General features: G+C 41.2%; 1 protein-coding gene and 1 long non-coding RNA gene across 4 annotated transcripts in view; one reads left to right on the forward strand and one right to left on the reverse strand.

The window, feature by feature from the left end:
• The window catches only part of LOC141386394 (uncharacterized), a 38,993-nt gene that overhangs the window by 13,142 nt on the left and 5,723 nt on the right, over window positions 1-20,128 (forward strand). For both annotated transcript variants that reach the window (XR_012408339.1, XR_012408338.1), the window contains exon 3: window positions 15,529-15,686. This is a non-coding gene — a long non-coding RNA (uncharacterized lncRNA). The remainder of the gene's footprint in view (window positions 1-15,528; window positions 15,687-20,128) is intronic.
• Window positions 3,503-20,128, reverse strand: part of gli1 (GLI family zinc finger 1) — an 86,845-nt gene continuing 70,219 nt past the window's right edge. Inside the window, exons 4-13 of one of the 2 annotated variants that reach the window (XM_073952638.1) lie at window positions 18,017-18,496; window positions 16,497-16,906; window positions 15,512-15,656; window positions 13,624-13,731; window positions 11,601-11,738; window positions 10,113-10,262; window positions 9,854-10,018; window positions 9,325-9,561; window positions 8,819-9,131; window positions 3,503-8,730 (exon numbers count right to left, since the gene is read on the reverse strand). In XM_073952638.1, coding sequence (XP_073808739.1) covers window positions 6,347-8,730; window positions 8,819-9,131; window positions 9,325-9,561; window positions 9,854-10,018; window positions 10,113-10,262; window positions 11,601-11,738; window positions 13,624-13,731; window positions 15,512-15,656; window positions 16,497-16,669 — 3,813 coding nt within the window. In that variant the 5' untranslated portion in view covers window positions 16,670-16,906; window positions 18,017-18,496 and the 3' untranslated portion in view covers window positions 3,503-6,346. 2 annotated transcript variants of the gene reach the window in all.

The raw sequence follows: 20,128 nt of genomic DNA on the forward strand, positions 1-20,128 counted from the left end.
AGCAAAACACAGTTCCGGCTAGACTCTCGCCTGCCGGAGACTTATCTCTTAGAGCTCAGACTGACTAATGTTACCTCTGCTGGACCTACTCCGGATGCCTGGACTCACTGCCCGATTCCAGCCCGAGTCAATCGAGCCAGATGCGGCGGCCGAGTGAGCAGGCGCTGCCGCATGCGAGCCGGAATCAGCCCGCGACGCCGCGAGTAGGTTATGCGCTGTGGCCCGTAGCTGACGCGAATAAATATATAAAACCCTCATATTTGTTAACGTTATTACATCCATTTGTGTTGATATGACAGCAAACGCATGCTGAGAAGTTCGGGGGGCGTAGTTGATTTTACATAAAGCGTTTGATTGGAAGCTCGACTCTGCTCATTTTCGCGGCTCCTCCTCTGGCTCCATCAGACAGTCCTTCTGCGCATGTCAAGGCTCCAATTTCAGCAGTCTTTTGCGACAGTTTGTGCCCGCCATCAGGCGTTTTGCCCTCAAGGCGTTCAATGGGAAAAAGGGCTGTCGCGTCGTCCATATTTTTTACAGTCATTGGTCAAAACACATGAGATTTGTGTAGACGCTGCCGAATTCAATCATGAGGGAGTGAAAGTTAATTATCTGTTTGTGTTTTTAAGGAATGGGACTACTGATAGACTCTCCCAGAAAACCATAATACACTGTTTATTTTACCGTAATATGTGCTCCATTTTGTTTATATGTTATATGTACACTCACCGGCCACTTTATTAGATACACCTGTCCAACTGCTAGTTAACGCAGATTTCTAATCAGCCAATCACATGGCAGCAACTCAATGCATTTAGGCATGTAGACATGGTCAAGATGATCTGCTGCTGGTCAAAGCGAGCATCAGAATGGGGAAGAAAGGGGATTTAAGTGACTTTGAATGTGGCATGGTTGTTGCTGCCAGACGGGCTGCTCTGAGTATTTCAGAAACTGCTGATCTACTGGGATTTTCACGCACAACCATCTCTAGGGTTTACAGAGAATGGTCTGACAAAGAGGAAATATCCAGTGAGTGGCAGTTCTGTGGACACAAATGCCTTGTTGATGCCAGAGGTCAGAGGAGAATGGCCAAACTGGTTCCAGCTGATAGAAAGGCAACAGTAACTCAAATAAGCACTCGCTACAACCGAGCTCTGCAGAAGAGCATCTCTGAACACACAACACGGCCAACCTTGAGGCGGATGGGCTACAGCAGCAGAAGAGCACACCGGGTGCCGCTCCTGTCAGCTAAGAACAGGAAACTGAGGCTACAATTCACACAGACTCACCAAAACTGGACAATAGAAGATTGGAGAAACGTTGCTGCTCTGATGAGTCTCCATTTCTGCTGACACATTCAGATGATGGGTCAGAATTTGGAGTCAACAAAATAAGCATGGATCATCCTGCCTTGTATCAGCGGTTCAGGCTGGTGGTGGTGGTGTAATGGTGTGGGGGAGATTTTCTTTGGGTCCATTAGTACCAATTGAGCATCAACGCCACAGCCTACCTGAGTATTGCTGCTGACCATGTCCATCCCTTTATGAGCACAGTGTCTCCATCTTCTGATGGCTACTTCCAGCAGGATAACGCAGCATGTCATAAAGCTCAATCATCTCAGACTGGTTTCTTGAACATGACGATGAGTTCACTGTACTCAAATGGCCTCCACAGTCACCAGAGCTCAATCCAATAGAGCAGCTTTGGGATGTGGTGGAACGGGAGATTGGCATCATGGATGTGCAGCCGACAAATCTGCAGCAACTGTGTGATGCTGTCATGACAATATGGAGCAAAATCTCTGAGGAATATTTCCAGTAGCTTGTGGAATCTAAGCCACGAAGGATTAAAGCAGATCTGAAGACAAGAGGGGTCCAACCCAGTACCTAATAAAGTGGCCGGTGAGTGTATATAAAAATTACTAAAAAAATATTCACCCCCAACCCCCCCACTTAACACATCTCACACAGACTCTTCCATACCCCTCACTGCACACCATCAATATGCAGCATGCACTACACTTGAACCAATCCATACTTAAAACAATACTGCCTACAACTATGGGTACACCTATTCATTGTACATATCACTGTCAATTTCACATTGTTCTGTTTATTTTATTTTTTTGAGGAGTATGCTGTTGTATTTTGCACTGTCATATTTTGCACAGTCTGTATTTTGCACTGTTGCTGTATTTGCACTCTGTATTTTGTAAAGTCTGGAGCCAGCACCTAAGCTTTTTACTCATCATAGCACACGTGCTGCTGATGATGTGACAATAAAAGTGATTTGATTTGATTTAGTTTTTTCTATCAATAAAATATCAAAACATTAAGAAAAATCACATTTGATTTGTCCAAATTAAGTTCCTCCCATATAGAAATCTGAGCTATGGCAATATATGCAAATCACATTCATTTCATACAAGTCCACACACAGTGTATAAAATATGTCACATATAAATGCTAGAATGGCCTATATAGTTCAACCTTTAGCATTCCTCCAAAAATAAAATGCAGCAAAAAATCCTAAACCATTTACTCATTACAAATATGCACATATATATTCAAATTTATGAGCCATACTTTTTGTGAAGTTTATTTATAAACTAATTTCGAGAGGATCACGCTCTTATGATTGACACGGCTGGTCCCCGAGTCAAGCTAATGTACGAACCACCAATCATACGATTCCTAACTCAGTATAAATAACCAATGCATCTTACCTTTAGTCATCTTCATCTTGAAGAATCCCCCCTTCCACCCCCTCTCCTCCTCTTTTTCCCCTAAAGGGCAGCACGACGGCCCAGTGGCTAGCACTGTGGCCTCACAGCAAGAATGCCTCTGGTTCGGGTCTCAACCCGTCCAGTCTGCATTTCTGTGCGGAGTTCATGTTCTCCCCATGCTCGCGTGAGTTTTCCCCGGGTCCTCCAGTTTCCTCCCACAGTCCAAAACATGAGACATAAGTAAATTGACTAAACCAAATCATTACCATAGTTAACTCCACCAGCAGCTCACCCTCATAGCAATCCCTAAGCAGCAAAAGGGGGGGAAGAGTTCTCGAGATCTACCTGAACTCAAACTCCCCTCTCGCCCTGCAAACGGGAGGTAGCCCTAGGCTCGAGGATCTCATGAGCTCTCTCCTGGGACAGCATGCCAAACTAGCTTATTACCAATCATCAGCTGTGAACTCTTGAAATTTTGTATAAATATAGCCATATATCAGATTACCATATGGTTTAGCAAAGCATTACTGTGTTTTGAAATATTTATTACAAGAAATGTACGAAATGTCTTCATGGAACATGATTTTTACTTGATATCCTAATGATTTGGCCTCATACAATGTACTGTTGATTATTCCTAAAAATATATACCCATGCAACTTATGACTGGTTTTGTGCTCTACAAATATAGGTGTATATGTGGTGTGCTTTCCAGCATACTTACTAATGAGAAAGCAGCACATAGATAATCACAAACAAACATTAGAGTGCAACACATCATTTTCTTCCATCACAGGCTCTGTTTTATTTATAAACTGGTATAATATAGTACCTTTGTACAAAAACGTAGAAAACGGTACGCAAAAATATCACTTAGTTTCCTTGTAAATAGATGAGATAAATGCTAATATCATAAATCTGTTGCTACTTTATGGACTTTTGCCAGCAAAAAGGTTTGGGTGAACTGTGACAGATACAAAAACACGCAGAAATGCAAAAACCACAAAACATGTTTTTTTTTTCTCATAAAAAAAAAGAAAGGAAATTAAAAAGGAACATTCTTTATCACAGCAATATGGAAGCACATGACATTGTTTCTAGCAAGTATCAAGTGTGTATTCGTCTCAGTGCCAGTCGTCTTTGGTATGCCACGGAAAGTGGAAACACTGAGATTTTTAACGGGTTGTTGTCTATTGTAACACACCCCTTGATAACACTTAAATGATAGGCACAACGTACACAAAGTGTTGAAATAACTAGGGCGTAAACCAAAAGCTTGACAAATATCAAGTACCTGCACTGTATGTAACTCTCGTACTGTATGAAACCTTTAATAAAAACATATCACTTCTCCTCAGCTCAGTGCTGTTGTCAGTGCAATGCATATGCACGCTAGCTTGAGTTATGTAGCGCAACGTAGACTAACAGAAACCGTACAAAAAACACAACTCAGTGCCGTTACCCTTTAAAGTATCTGTCTGAAACAGACTAGTCGAATAATCAGTAAAAAAAAACACTTAAACGTTTGAATATCATGACTCTAAGGCTCTTGTCTAGACCTAGAGATAATTGACTTTAAAATACTGTTTTGTAATCTGCCATTATGAGAGTTAGCGATGAGATTTAGCGAGAACACTCTTCCTCTCTTAATCCCAAATATGTATATGAAAGGGCATGTGCACAATGCATGTGACGTAAATGCATGTAATGTGTACACTTAGCTTGGACATGCACATTGAATTTTTGTTGTTGCACTTAGTAGTTGGTCCACAAGGTGGAAACACTTGCCTGGACTGCTGTTTCACAGTCAAAAAAGAAACTAAACAACAAACTGCAATAGATGCAATAATAAAATTAGATGCCTGCTTGTGTGCACGAAGGGTTTCAGAAATACACACAAATGTGTTTTGGCATCTATGTATACGCACGCTATCAAATAGAGTATACATTGAAAGCTTTTGCACTTGGCTGTACTCGTACGCTAATCGTTTTTTATCGAAACCAACGTATACTTGTGTTTTCTACATCTGTCTTAACTATCATCACACATGAAAAAATAATATACAATAATAATGAATAGTAAATACTATAGTATTTTAAACCATACTATAGTAAAGTACTTGAGTTAATCTGTGATTCTTTAGTTGATATTGTAACAACACCTACATTAATATAAACAAATGACAGAATACTGTAGTTTTCTACAACTACACGAATATTATACTACAACACAGTTTACTTTAGTAAAAACTAAAGTATACTATAGTATCTATTACAGTTTATCTGTTCCTTATTGGTACAGCATGATGTAGCATTCATAAACTGTATTGTCATTCATTCATAATCAATCGCTTTCCGGGGCCGGTTCGCAGGGGCAGCAGTCTTAGGAAAGAGCCCCAGACACTTCCCTCTCCACAGACACTTCTTCCAGCTGCTCCGGGTGGATCCCCAGGCGTTCCCAGGCCAGCCGAGAGATATAGTCCCTCCAGCATGTCCTGGGTCTTCCCTGAGGGCTCCTCCCGGTGGGACACGCCTGGAACACCTCCGTAGGTAGGCGTCCGAAAACAGATGCCCAAGGCACCTCAGCTGACTTCTCCCGATGTGGAGGAGCAGAGGCTCTACTCCGAGCTCCTCCCGGGTGGCAGAGCTCTTCACCCTATCCACAATGGTGCGCCCTGCCACCCTGCAAAGGAAACTAATTTCGGCCGCTTGTATCCGAAATCTTGTCCTTTCGTTCATGACCATAGGTAAGAGTAGGACTGTACACTGTATTGTAAATACTATAATATGTATATAGTATAATACATATTACTATAGTTTGGTTTACAGTATTTACTATAAAGTACTATAGTATTTTTTCATGTGGGATGTTTTCTCCAACATGTTGTACCTGTGAGGAATCAAAGAGGCCACAATGGTCAAAGGCACTTGATTCCTGTCTTAACCAAAAGTTAAATGTGGCTACCAGCCTCTTCTTTACACATTCCCTCACTTTAGTCATCTTATGTAGCGTTCACGTGGCTTTTTTAGCCAGTCCAGATATGTATTTTCTATCCTGCCACCATTTAGAGTCCAATGCTCATACTTACATTTTAAACAAATGTGACTTCCATCATCTCACAGTAGTGACCGGAATACCTCTTTAATAGTCAATAGGCCTCTGTGGTATTATAATTTGCACAATTACAAAACTATTAGGCTATGGATCCAACATAGGACTCCAGGAGTAAAAAGTTTAGAGTAAACTTTAGTGTTGCAAGGGTTAATCGTTGGCGTTTCCTTGCTCACTTTGGCCCAACTATATGCAGAAGCACCTTAAGAGATTGTGTTTAGATACTTGTTCCATCCTTTGTGGTGGATGATATGTTTGCAAATTTGCATTAGGCTTATTCTGGTGAAGTGTTTTGGAGTTCTGGAAGAATCTGGATCCTCCAATGTATAGATAGAACTGGGCTGGTATTATAGTCTCTCTTTGAAAGCTCGGATCAGATGTAAGGTCATATACACCCTGTTGAGAGTAGCGCTGTCCTTGCATTTCTGCACCCTAGTATTGGCTTGTCCCACAAGGTCCTGATACATCACCTTCTACAAGTTCACTTTAGCCCAATTATAAGCCGAAGCACCTTAAGATAACGTGTTTAGATACTTGTTTTCCCCAGCAAGGGATGTCAACATTGAGCTCATGTCTCCGATCGCCATATTAGAAAGGCCACTGGGAAGTGTGATGGAGTTTTGGGGTGTTGTAAGGCGAGAGGACGTCTGAGAGGAGCATTGATTGTGTCCTATAGGTGCATTGATTGGACTGTAAGATGAAGGTTCTTGGTCATCAATGATGGAGGTAAAGTCAATCTGAGCGTTCTCCAAGTCTAGGTGTTCTAAGGCATTGGACATGGGGGCAGGGTCTGGATAAGAGATTGATGTTGGTTTTGTAGTGGGGTCTGAGCTTGTTAGGTGCTGCTGAGCAAGGCATGGACCCTCTGGAGTCTTCTCTAGGTCTTGGTGCATGTGTATCTGGCCTGAGTAGTACATTGGGTTGTTGTTGTTGTTGAAGTTTTCTGAATGCTGCTGCTGCTGTTGTTGTTGTTGAACTGGCGGGAGTCTAACTCCTCTTCTGGGACTAGCTGTAGAGTGGACCGGGCTGAGGTGAGGTGGGCTTCCCAGGTAAGCTCCACCTGCTTGTTGGGAAAGGCTGTTTTGGCGACTCAAAGATTTTCGCACTTGGGGTGGCCGTGGAATCATGTCTGGCCCATAGCAGGAGCTTTGCATTTGCTCTTTGACAGATCCAGGAACTCGATTTTGCTGTGGGCTCATCAAGTTCTGATTTGGGTAGCCTTGGTAAGTGTTACCAGGATAAAGATTCTGGTTGGCTTGTTGATGCTGCGGACTGTGCTGCATCATCTGTGTTTGTCCCATGTCCATGCCATCAGGTTTTCCGGACACACTCTGCTCTTGCTGCTGTTCCCATAGGAGAGCTTGCTGGGATTGCACATAGTTCCTGACCATCATTTCCTTCATTTGATGCATTGGTGTTTGTGATCTGCGGCTCTCTGCCAGGGCAAGGTTTATACCAGTACCACTCTGGAATGATCCCCCCTGGTTTGGTTGTGTTCCCATTTGGGAATGATGGAAGTCACAACTTGCACTGGAGGACCTATTCATAATACCTTGGCCTTGTAGTGGATATGTTTGCATATTTGCATTATGCCTATTCTGGTGCAGAGCTTTAGTGTTTTGGCAAGAACTAGATCCTCCCATTGATGGATGGAATTGCTCTGGTTTTACAGTAACTCTTTGAAGGTTAGGGTTAGATGTAGGGTCATATATGCCCTGTTGAGTGTAGTGCTGTCCTTGCATTCCTGCACCCTGGTATTGCATCCCAGGGCTGTGGAGCTGGTTGGTTTGTCCCCAAGGTCCTGATCCATCCCCTTGGCTAGGATAGTGTGGACCTGAGGGACTGAGCTGACAAGTGCTCATCCCATACTCAGCTTGCTGTAGTAGATTATTTGCAATGTCAGTCTGACCCATTACGCCGGTGGAGCAACTCTCCTCACGCTGATACTGACCTTGCATTTGAGACTGATAAACTTGGTCAATGCATCCTAGACTTTCTTGCCCAGGGGACAGCTGACTTGCTTGATGAGGATTGTGCTGGTAGCTCATGTAGCTTCGGTCTCCACCTGGGATCATGTTGCCCTGCTGTCTGCCTTCGGTGTTCCCATCCATAGCCATGGCCTCCATCATGACATTTTCAGTGATACTAGGTGGTCGAGGCGAATACATGTGCCTGCTCAGAGCAGCATCAGATCCGCACTGCTGCAGTGCATTCCGGCGACTCATAAGAGACACGTTGCTCAAGCTGTTAAATCGCTGCACTTTGGGTAAACCCTGCGGGTCGGCTGCGGATCGCACCGGATCGCTGGCACGTCTTGTGTTGTTGCCAGGTGCCTGATGTGGATAGATCACTCCTGTGCCATATTCGGCATTAGCACTGTGTCTTCTTGTGCCACCTTGCTGCAGAAATGGAGGAAGAGGCTGGCCTTGGCATTCCCTCAAGAATCCCACATGTCTTGCAGGAGTGCCAGCCTGGTCCATGTTGGGAAGCGGGGTAGGGGGTGGACCTCCTGTTGCTGCTGCATATTTAGCCTTTAGACTATACTGCTGTGCAGGAGTAAGACTCGGAAGACCTGGTAAACCTCCAGAATTCTGGCACAGTCCGGCTCTTTGGCTGTTCTGCGGAGACAGCGGGTCACCAGGAACCTCACCCCCCATCACAGACTGGCAGTGAGACACGTCACTGGAGCGTCTGCTGGACAGGTATGGCGAGACCATTGATGACCGGCGGCTCACGGTGTAAGCAGAGCTGAGGCTGCTGGTGCCACTGCCGCGCCGGTCGTTCGGAGGGCAGGACATTCCAGTGACTCCACCCATATCGGGAGCTGAAAGCTCCATCACACGCCGGTTGGAGAGCAGGGGCGAGGGAGCACACATGCTCATCATCTCTCCTGTTGCTGGAAGGAGAAGGGAAGGGTTAGTTTGAGCATAATGGTAATGTTGATTGTAATGGAAGAAGAATGCTTCACTTGCTATGCCCTTTACCTGAGAGAGCTGGTAGTTTGTTTCCTGCGTTGCGCCCAGGTGGCGTCGGCCGACGAATTTGCTTTAGTTTGTCGATCTTCAGGTTTTCCAACCTCTTCAAGGCCTGTACAGACATGCACATTCCCCCCGAGCTGACGGTAGCGCTGGATTCGGACACACCAGCATTCCCGCTGTCCTCCTGTGTGGTCAGATCCTCCAGACTTCCCGCCGCATTAAGATTCATCTCCACACCGCTGTCATTATTATTGGCGCTCCCTAGTGGAGAACGTTCGCTACTGCAGGAAGACTGGCCACCAGGGCTCGGCTGAGATTTCTGGAGGAAGACAGAAATTATTCAAGTCATACTGTTGATATTAAAGCGTATACCCATCCAATCAGGTTTAAAAAAAGAACCTATTGGTAATGCAGACTTGTATCTCCTCATTGGCTGGATTGTTTTTTGGCGAGTTGTAGAGACTACACGCTTCTTTTTAAAAAAGTGAATGCTGTCTTAATCGTAGTCTTACCAGTGTGTTGTCTGGAGCGAGTAGTTTACAATCTTCTCGGTTTCTCTCCTCCTTCTCTATCAGCAGCTCAGAGCTCTGTCCTGCAGTGGTCAGACCAGGAGGACGAGGGCCGGTGTCGCCACGGTGTTTTTTCGTTATATGCGCCTCCGGTCCGTGTACCGTCTTTACATGCTTCCTCAGAGAGCTCGGGTCTGTGTAGCGCTTCGTACAGCCGGGAATCTTACAAATGTACGGTTTCTGGAGACCACAAACAACAGAGCAACACTGGCTTTTAGATCTACAGCTATAGCCGAAAGCCTGGAAACAAAACCGCATGTGTTGTACTATAACTCAGACATTAACGGGTTAAATGTATATACACCATTTCTGATGCTGGTGAGGATTATATTATAAAAATAAACAGATTTATTACACATAAAAAAACATTCTGCAAATTTTGTCAACAAGTTTAGATCAGTGCATGCATTGATACTGAGTTTATTAAGACACAAGTGTAGATCAGTGCATGCATTAATGTGTGTGATATTACCTCATTGGAGTGTGTTCTGTTCTGGTGCTTTGCTCGATCTGAAGCATTAGAGAAAGCCTTGTTACAGCCCTCGTGTTCACAAACGTAGGGTTTCTCTCCGGTGTGTGAGCGCAGATGCGTCTTCAGGTTCTCCAGCCGCGAGTACGCTTTATTACAGCCTTCAAACTGATGCACATGAACATACAAGTGTGAAGTGTACATATGTTGTTAATCATTGCAGATCATTAGAAGGAAATCAATGGAAAGTGTCAGTACTCACAGTGCACTTGTGTGGTTTTTCTCCGGTGTGTCTGCGCATGTGCACCACCAGCATGTACTGCGCTTTAAACGGACGCTGCTCTCGGGAACAGTCCTTCCAGTGGCAAACGAACTCCTTCTTCTCTCCGTGGATGTGCTCATTATTGATGTGCTGCACAAATAGAAGCAGAGTTTAGAACACAGGTGTCAAACTCAGTTCCTGGAGGGCCGCAGCTCTGCACAGTTTAGTTCCAACCCTAATTAAACACACCTGATCAAACTAATTGAGTCCTTCAGGCTTGTTTGAAACCTACAGGTAAGTGTGTTGGAGCAGGGTTGGAACTAAACTGTGCAGGGCTTCGGCCCTCCAGGAACTGAGTAAACCCCTGGTTTAGAGGAAGACTAGCAACACTTTATTTTTTTACTTTGGTTGATGCACGTGTTCATTCACTCTTTTTCATTGGTTCAACTCCGGAATAATTTTATTCACCTAATTTTATAACTTTAAATGTTCAAAAATATTTGTTAAACTTAAGAGGACAAAACAAACACATTTAAATGGCAAAAGGGATTGCATTTGTGTAAATGCATTTTAACAGCTGGCGTGAAAAATGCATGGATTTACAGTATTGTACTTATGACACCGATTTTTTTGTATGCTTAATTTCTATGCATAATTTTATTTTTAAAAAGTCTGTGGAATTATATTGAGATTGTAGGACCTGAATACCTAACAAAAAGTAAAAAAAATAAACACAGAAATATATATATATATACAGTTGAAGTCAGAATTATTAGCCCCCCTGAATTATTAGACCGTTTCCCAATTTCTGTTTAACGGAGAGAACATTTTTTTAAACATTTTTTTACATTGACAGATGTCCATGTAAACACAATCACTTTCCCCCTGTGTGTGAGTTTTGACTCTGAAACTCAGCGCGTGCCCAAATAGCCACACCATCCCTCTTCAGTTCCTCCGACACTCCCCCCTAAACAGAGCTGGACACGCCCACTTTTCTGACTTTTTCTAAAGTAGAGGTGTGAAAACACCCTGCTGAAACGAGGGGGTGTCATGGCCCTTTAAGTCAACCTAAATCATACAAAAGCCCCTTACATCGTCAAATACGCACACACAGGAAAACAAAGGAAATCAAATTCAGTCCTCTGCACAGTTCAGCCATGTGCAGCCAGAAAATAGCAAACTGTGAGCACAGGTGCAGTTAGTAAAACCCTTGAGGCAGTCCTGATTGGCCAGAGATTGAGTAAATGGAGATTGGATTGAACCATAATCTGAACAGGGGTGTGACACTATTAAGTTTGCAGTGTAGGAACACAAAACTTCTCAACACTTCTTAATTTAACCATTTGTTAGTATTTGGAATAGTAACAAGGAAAAATCAAAGCAAAAAAGCTTTTTTGCAGTGCATTAAGCATTTTCTATTGGGATAATACAAAATGCACTTAAAAATGGTTGGAAACAGAGCTAGTGACTGAAGAGTGAAAGTCTTACATGCACCAGCTGCTCCTGCGTGTCGAACTCTTTGCTGCAGCTCTCCCAGTGGCAGTTCGTCTCATAAATGGCCTCGGGTTCGGGTTTCTCCTCTTTATCCAGATCATCTCTGCCTTCAAGTAAACCAAGAAGTGGATCCTGCGAAACACACAGAGTATAAGAAGATCGACTACTCAACAGTTTCTTCCCACATGCTGTTAGTGAACGTCCTCAACTCCAAATAATCTTACGCAACTCTGAAATATTCTCCACAATTCAAGCTACCAAAACCAGTACCCCACACCACATGAAAACCTCAAAACATGTGCCTCACACCAGTGAGTGGGCTCGACAAACCACCTGAAGAAAATACACTCTTTCATCTCTCAGACCCTTTAACACACATTTGCACCAGACACTTTCTTAATAACTACAAGCATGTCTTTTTAAAAAACCATCGTGCATTTCTGAGTGTGCCACACAGAGGTGAGTGGGCTTGACAAACCACCTGTAGAAAACACACACTTCTCTCTATAGCTGCGTCCCATATTCACTATGCACTCATGCACTATGTACTTATGCAATTACACACTCAACAGGATAGTATATGTATGTAGTGTCGTCCCAAATGGCACACTAATGGTTTTTCTCTAAGCGGAAATTCAAACCGTTTCCCTGATGCCAAATAGGTAAAATAAACGACAGAATTATTGAATAATACCTGCCGTGAGTATAACCACATTCACCATCGGGAGGCGCTATAATCACTCTCATAGGAGAATTTTGCTTTCACCAACCAAAATAAATAAAGTTATCCAACATGTGTGTCCGATAGCTCCGCCCCTTTCCGCTATGTAAGCAAACCTGCGGTGGTTGAGTGTGTGAAGTGTCCATCATTACACACTTCATTATACCGGCTGAATGAGTGCATCATCCGGGTAATTAAAGTACACTTATTATTTTTAGAGTTTTCAGTGTGAACGCACTACTTACACTATTTATACTACAAAATGGCGTAAAATAGTGCATAAGAATGCGATTTGGGATGCAGCTTATATGCACCGGACACTCGCCTTAAACTCTCTAACAAGGAATGTACCACACAATCATGTTGCACTACTTGTTTTCTTCAACCTTAAATGCACAACATCTTGCACAATATATCTTGTGTAAAAGCCCGTGTACAGTCTCTCCTGGGTTATGTGTATAGTTAAGTGTGTATAGTATATGTATAGTTAGTAGATAGTATAGTTAGATTGGCACTCTAGTATGTTAGTTATAGGTGTAAAAAAAGTTCATGCGCCCAGTGTTGCGTTCCTATTTAGTATTAGTACTTAGTATTTAGTATTAGGTCCATAGTATTATGTAATGTATTATTATTATTATTATATTTTTTTTTTTTTTATTTAGTGCCATGTCAGCAACCAAGGCTATCTTCATGGCAGGAATCTTTCAACAATAAATATACAATTTAAAAATCAACAAACAAAATAAAACATAAATTAAATAAGATTTTTTGTGTTAATACATGATAAAAATTCTCAAATCTTTTCTGGTTTCACTTTGTCAAAAATGTCCTTAAAAGAGTTCATTTCATAAAAAGTCCTTCTGGAATCAGTAAAAGCAGGACAGTCCAGTAAAATATGTTTTACAGTAAGAGGAGTTTTGCAGCACAAACACTGAGTAGGGTTTTCACCTTGGAGTAAAAAACCATGTGTAATTCTCATATGCCCAATACGACATCTGGTAAAAACTACTTGATCAAATCGATTCTTAAAATGTCTTAAAATTCTGTGTGAAACTTCAGGTTGCCTATTTAGTATTATGTTTATTGGTGTGGCACCGTGGTCCTGTGAGACATGATATTTCGTTCCACTGTATGTCCACAAATGTAGCGGACTTCTATATAGACTAATGTAGACTAATTTCTATAATAATTCAATCTTGGCCATGCAGAAAACAAATAAAACTGAAAGGAATGACAATGAAGCTCAACTTGACTTGATTTAAACACAACATTAGTTTGAGGATCAGCTCTTAATACCTGCGTCCCGGTGGAGGACGGACTGGCCACGTCTCCTTCCGAATGATCCTCTAAACCTTTAATATTGATGCTGTCCATTACACTGCCCAGGACAGGCTCCGTCTTCAGCTTAACACACACACATATCAGAGTTAGCATTACTTACCAAAACAGTAAATAAGTTTTTTTATGTTAAAATATATGATAATAAATAAAAATATTGAGCAGCCCTTAATCACAAAAAAAGCTCCATATTTGCTTTTCTGCTCACTTTACAATTTAACTCCACAAAACATGTAGAAAGTAGAAAAATGAAACTGAACTAATTGAAAATTTATTAGAAATATTTAAATAAAAATAAAAAATACAAGCAAAATTAACAGATTTCAGACCCTATAAGTAAGTTTTATTATATTCTGAATGTTTTTTTTATTTTTGTATTTTTTTATATTTCATAATATAATATATATTTTGATGTATATTTATGTAATAAAAACATTTACTTATTTAATTTACAATACCATTTACTGCTAGTACATTTGACTGTTTTGCAATACTAAAGTGGTTTAGTTTATATTTGCATAAGTTGTAGTTCACTTTTAGTTTTATTTTAAGAACTAGTGCATGCTTTATTCTTGACAGGTGTAATAAATAAATAAATACATGAATAAATGCATGAATTAAATAATATATGAATTAATGTATGAAGGAATGAATGAATACATGCATGTACGAACAATATTAGCATGGTCAATGAGGAAGCAGTGAGCATGACGTGTCTCACATGTGTGTTTGGCATGCATGAATGAATAAATAAATGGACAAATGTATGCATGAATGAATAAGTAAATGCATGAATGAATGAATGCATGCATGCATAAATTCATAAACAAATTAATTAATTAATGCAGGAATGAATACATGCATGTAATAATGAATGAATAATATCAGCATGATTAATGAGCATGCAGAGAGCATGACGTGTCTCACGTGTTTGGCATGAATGAATGCATGACTATGAATTTATGAATATATGAATTAATACATGAATGAACAAATGCAAGATTGAATGCATGCATGAATGAATAAATGGATGCATAAATTAATAAATAAATTAATGCATGAAGGAATGAATGAATACATGAATGTTTGAACATGGTCAATGAGCATGACGTGTCTCACGTGTGTTTGGCATGCAGTAATGAATACATGAATAAATGAAAAATGCATGAATGAATGAATGCATGCATGCATAAATTAATAAACAAATAAATTAATAAATGCATGAATGAATACATGCATGAAATAATGAACGAACAATATCAGCATGATTCATGAGCATGCAGTGAGCATGATGTGTCTCACATGTGTTTGGCATGCATGAATGAATGAACGAATCCAAGATTGAATGCATGCATGAATGAATTAATTAATGCATGAAGGAATGAATACATGCATGATTGAATGAATATCAGCATGATCACTGAGCATGCTGTGAGCATGATGTCTCATGTGTCTTTGTATGACTATGAATAAATGAATACATGAATGTACAAACGCATGATTGAATAAATAAATATAAACCTAAATTAATTAAATTAACGAACGAATGATTTAATGCATGAATGAATACATGCATGAATTAATGAATGGATAATATCAGCATGATCATTGAGCATGCAGCGAGCATGACGTGTCTCACGAGTGTTTGTCATGCATATGTAAATGCATGACAGCATGACTTTATGAATAAATGAATACATGAATGAACGAGTGCATGATTGAATGCATGCATGAATGAATAAATAAATGCATGAATGAATGAATGCATGCATGCATAAATTAATAAGTAAATTATTGAATGCATGAATTAAAGAATGCATGAATGATTGCAGTGAGTGCGTCTCACATGTGTGTGTTTGGCAGGCGTGTGCAGTCTGGGGTTGTGTGGAGGCAGGCGAGCCGGAGCCCCGATGCATGATGGGACAGGATGACTGTAGATGTTCCCCTGAGGCCTGGAGTAGTTGATGGAGCTGGAAAAACCCAACGATGGACTAAAAGCACAAGCACGGGATGTTAAACAGGTCATGAACTGAAAAAACTAAATTGATATGATTTTTTTTTTTACATAAAAGAGGAATTCAAAATAAAATAAGGGGAATATACAGTGCATTGTGGGATCTTGATCTTTCTTCCAACAACTTTTAATCTAGTAGTAAAAAGTGGCTTTTATTGTCATGTATAATAATGTGCAGTGCTATATTTTGTGTGTGTTGGTGTTGAATATTACTCTACAAACACCTTGTAATAAACTGCAACACATTTTCTGTTATTTTACAGACTTATTTCTCTAGATATTACTACTTATATCATTCCAAATAACAAAAATGTCAGTAAAAGTCACTTTGTTAAACTGTAGAGCTGAATTTTCAACATCTAAAGTCGACAGAGCAGAGATCAACATCCTATAATGCAATTCATCACACACAAAAAAACACTTGTGAATCACTATACATAGAAACTGTTCATTAACATATTTTTAATAGTGTGTCTGATTTCTATTGACCTTATTCTTCTATATGGAAGTGCACTCATTTTTGCGATTGGGTTAAACAATCAGATTCAGTCAGAACCCACCTAGTGGAACCCACTAGGAATAATAAACAGCAGAAAACGGTCAAACTACTTGCTCTACAATCAAGTGTGTTCATGACTACACATAAAAAGCTGAATAATATTATAAGAAAATGTCAGTTTGCAACATCAAGCATCAAAACAAGCTGTTTATAATATCTGAAAATTAATGGCTGAAAATAATTCCAATGGCTGCATCCGCTCATATGAGAAAAATAAGGTGAATATGGCAATAAGTGTTTCTGCTGGCTGCACCTCACCTCATGGTGCCCACAGACAGATGCCCGTATGAGCTGGGGTTATTGGGACCGCAGCGAGAGTTGACGAACGCCACTAGAGAATTTGGAGAGGTGCGGATGACGGTCTGCAGGTCCACACTGGCGTCCGACAGCGGAGAGATGGACAGAGCACGCTTCTTACTGAGCTTCAGCATCGAGCGAGGAGTGGAGAAACACGAGGCTGACGGACACAAGATAAACCTTATATTAGGACTCAAACACCTTTAAAGAAGCTGCTCTGATTAATAACCTAACCATATCATGTTTATGTGTATTTAGTGATATTTTGTTTTAAAAGTATTAACTTAAAGAGCCAAATGCATGTTTTTGACTGTTGAATAATACATTCAGCTTTAAATATCATGGAATAATTAAGGCTCATATACATTTTTCTTAAAGGTGCAGTAGGTGATTGTCTTCAGAAACATGTGTTGTTGTGCTGGTTGAAAGTCTCTTCACAGTCCAATAGTAATGTTTACAGTAAATTATATAAATGTGTTTATATGTATTTTTATATTTAGGGTAAAGCATAAAGCTAAAAAAATTTACATCCAGTTAAATAGAGTCGGACCGTCATCTCCCTTAATTCCTATAGGCAGGTCAGACTGTCTGTCAGCAAATGTAGATTCCGACTTCTGCGCATGTGTTCACACAGATCCGAAATTAGCGCATGCCCGTCTGCATCACAAACGCATGCGCGCGCGCGAGCGAGCTGCGGGCTGCTCGCAGATGCCGAGTCGGAGCCGGAGGCGCCGAAGGACAGCCGAGCTCGAGTCGATTACTGTAAAGCCAGGCGCGGGTATAATTTGCTCTTAAAGTGGCTGCGCGGTCACGAGACAGACCGGGAGAAATCAAATGCTGCATTGAAACTTTTAAAATCCTGAATCAGTATTGGAGTTACTTTGGCAAACTGGAGAAAGGACGAGAACATGGCTGAAGCATTACTGTTAGACAGGTCATGTTCTGTTTTAAAACTATTTTAGTCAGGCTAAGCTTGTTATGTTGTGAATGTGTTTTGTTATGAATGGGTTATATGCACAGACGTGTTGTTCAGCCACTGAAATCTCCCAGTGAAAGATAGATGTGATTATTTTCAGTTTCATAAGGTTCTTTGACAGCATCTATAATGTAGATTTATATTTAGTTTAACAACAAAACACCAGTAAATAGCGATATCCCGCCTAACCTGCTTTACTGAGCTGAAGTTGCTTTTATATTCACATTGGGTCATTTTTGAACAATGACAGCCTTCCTATACTGTTTACCGCTAACGTTAATCTGAATATTCGCTCTGAAATAGCATCCAAGTGTGGCAAAGTAATACATGTAATTCCTGCACGGCGCTGGCACTAACTAACTGGCGAATGACCTGAACTAGTGGGTTGTCTGTCGGCCTGCCGCGCTCGCGATATCAGGGGGTGTGGCTTTGAATCACAGTCCCTCCCCGCCGTCCAAAGATAATATGCTAAGCGGTTAGTATTTTGGCAGATCACCTACTGCACCTTTAACTCTACCAACTTAAATACACATTTGCATGAATATTTATTGTATTATTTGCAATTTAGGTTTGACTTTGTTTGCACATTCTGGTCAACTCTTTTGGTTTTAAAAAGGCAGATCAATCTGTAAATCGCAGACAGAGAAAGCAAGTGACTTGCTCCAAGGGATGTCTCTTCCTGTGGCAGGAAACTCTGAAAGGCATTGAAGCTTCGTTATTCCTCTCATTAGTTTGTGTAAAATGTTCCGGCCTAAAACGTTTAACAATAACTTGAACAACAATTAATAACAGAATCAAATGTTTTCAACCGTTTGGCATTACTGCACGTTAATACATTTGCTAAATGTCGTTCAGATGTTTTATGCGTGTAGGTTTGTGGTCTCACCGTCTCCTGATGCCATGAGTTCAGATGTGTGCTGGTTATGAGGGAGATTATGATGGGATGTCATCATGTTCTGGTTACAGTAGGGGGCGCCGCTCATACCTGAAACAACCGCACCGTTTTCATAAGGGATTAGTTCACTTTGAGATTGAACATTTCCTGATCATTCAGGGGTCGTTCACACAGGACGCGCTTTTTTCCTTGAGTATTTTGCATGCTGCTTAGGGTCCGTTCACACAGAATGCATTTTTCCTTTCCAACACGCTACTTTTCTGATGTTTTTCAATGTAAACGCGCTGATTAAATGAGTTTGACTGTTAGGGGCCGTTCACAGAATGCATTTTCCTCTCTCATGCGCTGCACTTCAAAAGACGTGAGACTCGAGAGTAGTGGTCAAACACGTTTAAGCCGCCTTTCCACTGCACACGACATTTGGACACGACCGTCAGAATACGCCCCCTTGTGGCAGCCGCACAGTGTTTTCAGTGTTGTTGTGCACCACGGGGGAGAAGCTGATTCTCACGGTGTCCGAAATAAAGGAGGGCAAAAGCAAGAGCCTTTATTCTCTGTGTGTTTACATGGTTTAATGGATGAATGAATACTAGAAACTCATAGACCGCTAAAATATTGGAGGGAATGTGGAGACAACATTAAAAATATATATTTTTATCACTTTCTTACTTACATTTATAAACAGAAAAGTTTCCTTTTAATTTAGACTTATTATAATTCAAAAAATAACCAAATAAACTCCTATTTCTCATCTTGTGAGCACGGATCTGCTTGGACAACACTGGAATACATCATATCCGGTCGACCGGTCGCATACGGTTTAGTCGCAGGAGTTCAAATATTTCAGCGGATCCGCAGCTCAATTCGGATCTGATTTTTCCGCATACAGAGATGATCGGAACTGAATGAGCAAATGAATAACTTCCAGTCTATCGCTTGTCGTTTGTCGTGTGCAGTGGAAAGGAGGCTTTACATTAAAGGGTCATGACACCCCCTATTTCGGTTCAGGTCTACCTCAAGAGCTCCTTGAGCAAAGGGCAGGAGAGGGCGTGGTCAGCAGAGTAGGGGAGAAGGAAGAGAGCAAACAACTGTTGTAATTCGGCTCACAAAATGAGACGCAAACCGTGAGACGCATGAGTTTATAGTTAACAAATTTAAAATGCAAAGAAATAAACAGTAATTAAATGCCCTGCTGCTTTTGTTATTCGTAATATCATACATAACCACAAATTATATCATTATAAAGATAATGGTGTTCATATAAACACTATAAATGAGGACTTCTCCCTCAATCCCCGGGTCTGAATGCAGACTCAGTGCAGCAGGTCTCTTGCCTAGTCTATTCAACCATTAGCCCTGCTGCTGGTAATCTGGAGGATTTAGGGGAACACGGCAGCACGGCGATGTGTCTAAATGTGAACGAACTCCTGATAAAAGACAACGTCCGCCATTCTCCTAGTCTCGTACTGCTCTCCCGACAAAAATGCTTGCTGGACACAAACAGCTTTGCTGTATCGGCCCTGACAGCATCGCGGGGAAAAACATGCAACAAACCCCGTGGATCATGAAAACAAACACATACGAGCCTTCATGAACGGCTAAATACTGTGTGCCGTGGACGCATCTCACCCAGTCATCAAGGTAGGATCTCACAGCTGAGCTTGGCATTGGCAGGTCTGTCTTGTCTTCGGAAAGCACATGCTCTCATGAATAATTAAGAAG

Source organism: Danio rerio, chromosome 6 (genome assembly GCF_049306965.1).
Source record: "Danio rerio strain Tuebingen ecotype United States chromosome 6, GRCz12tu, whole genome shotgun sequence".
NCBI classification, from domain to species: Eukaryota; Metazoa; Chordata; class Actinopteri; order Cypriniformes; family Danionidae; genus Danio; species Danio rerio.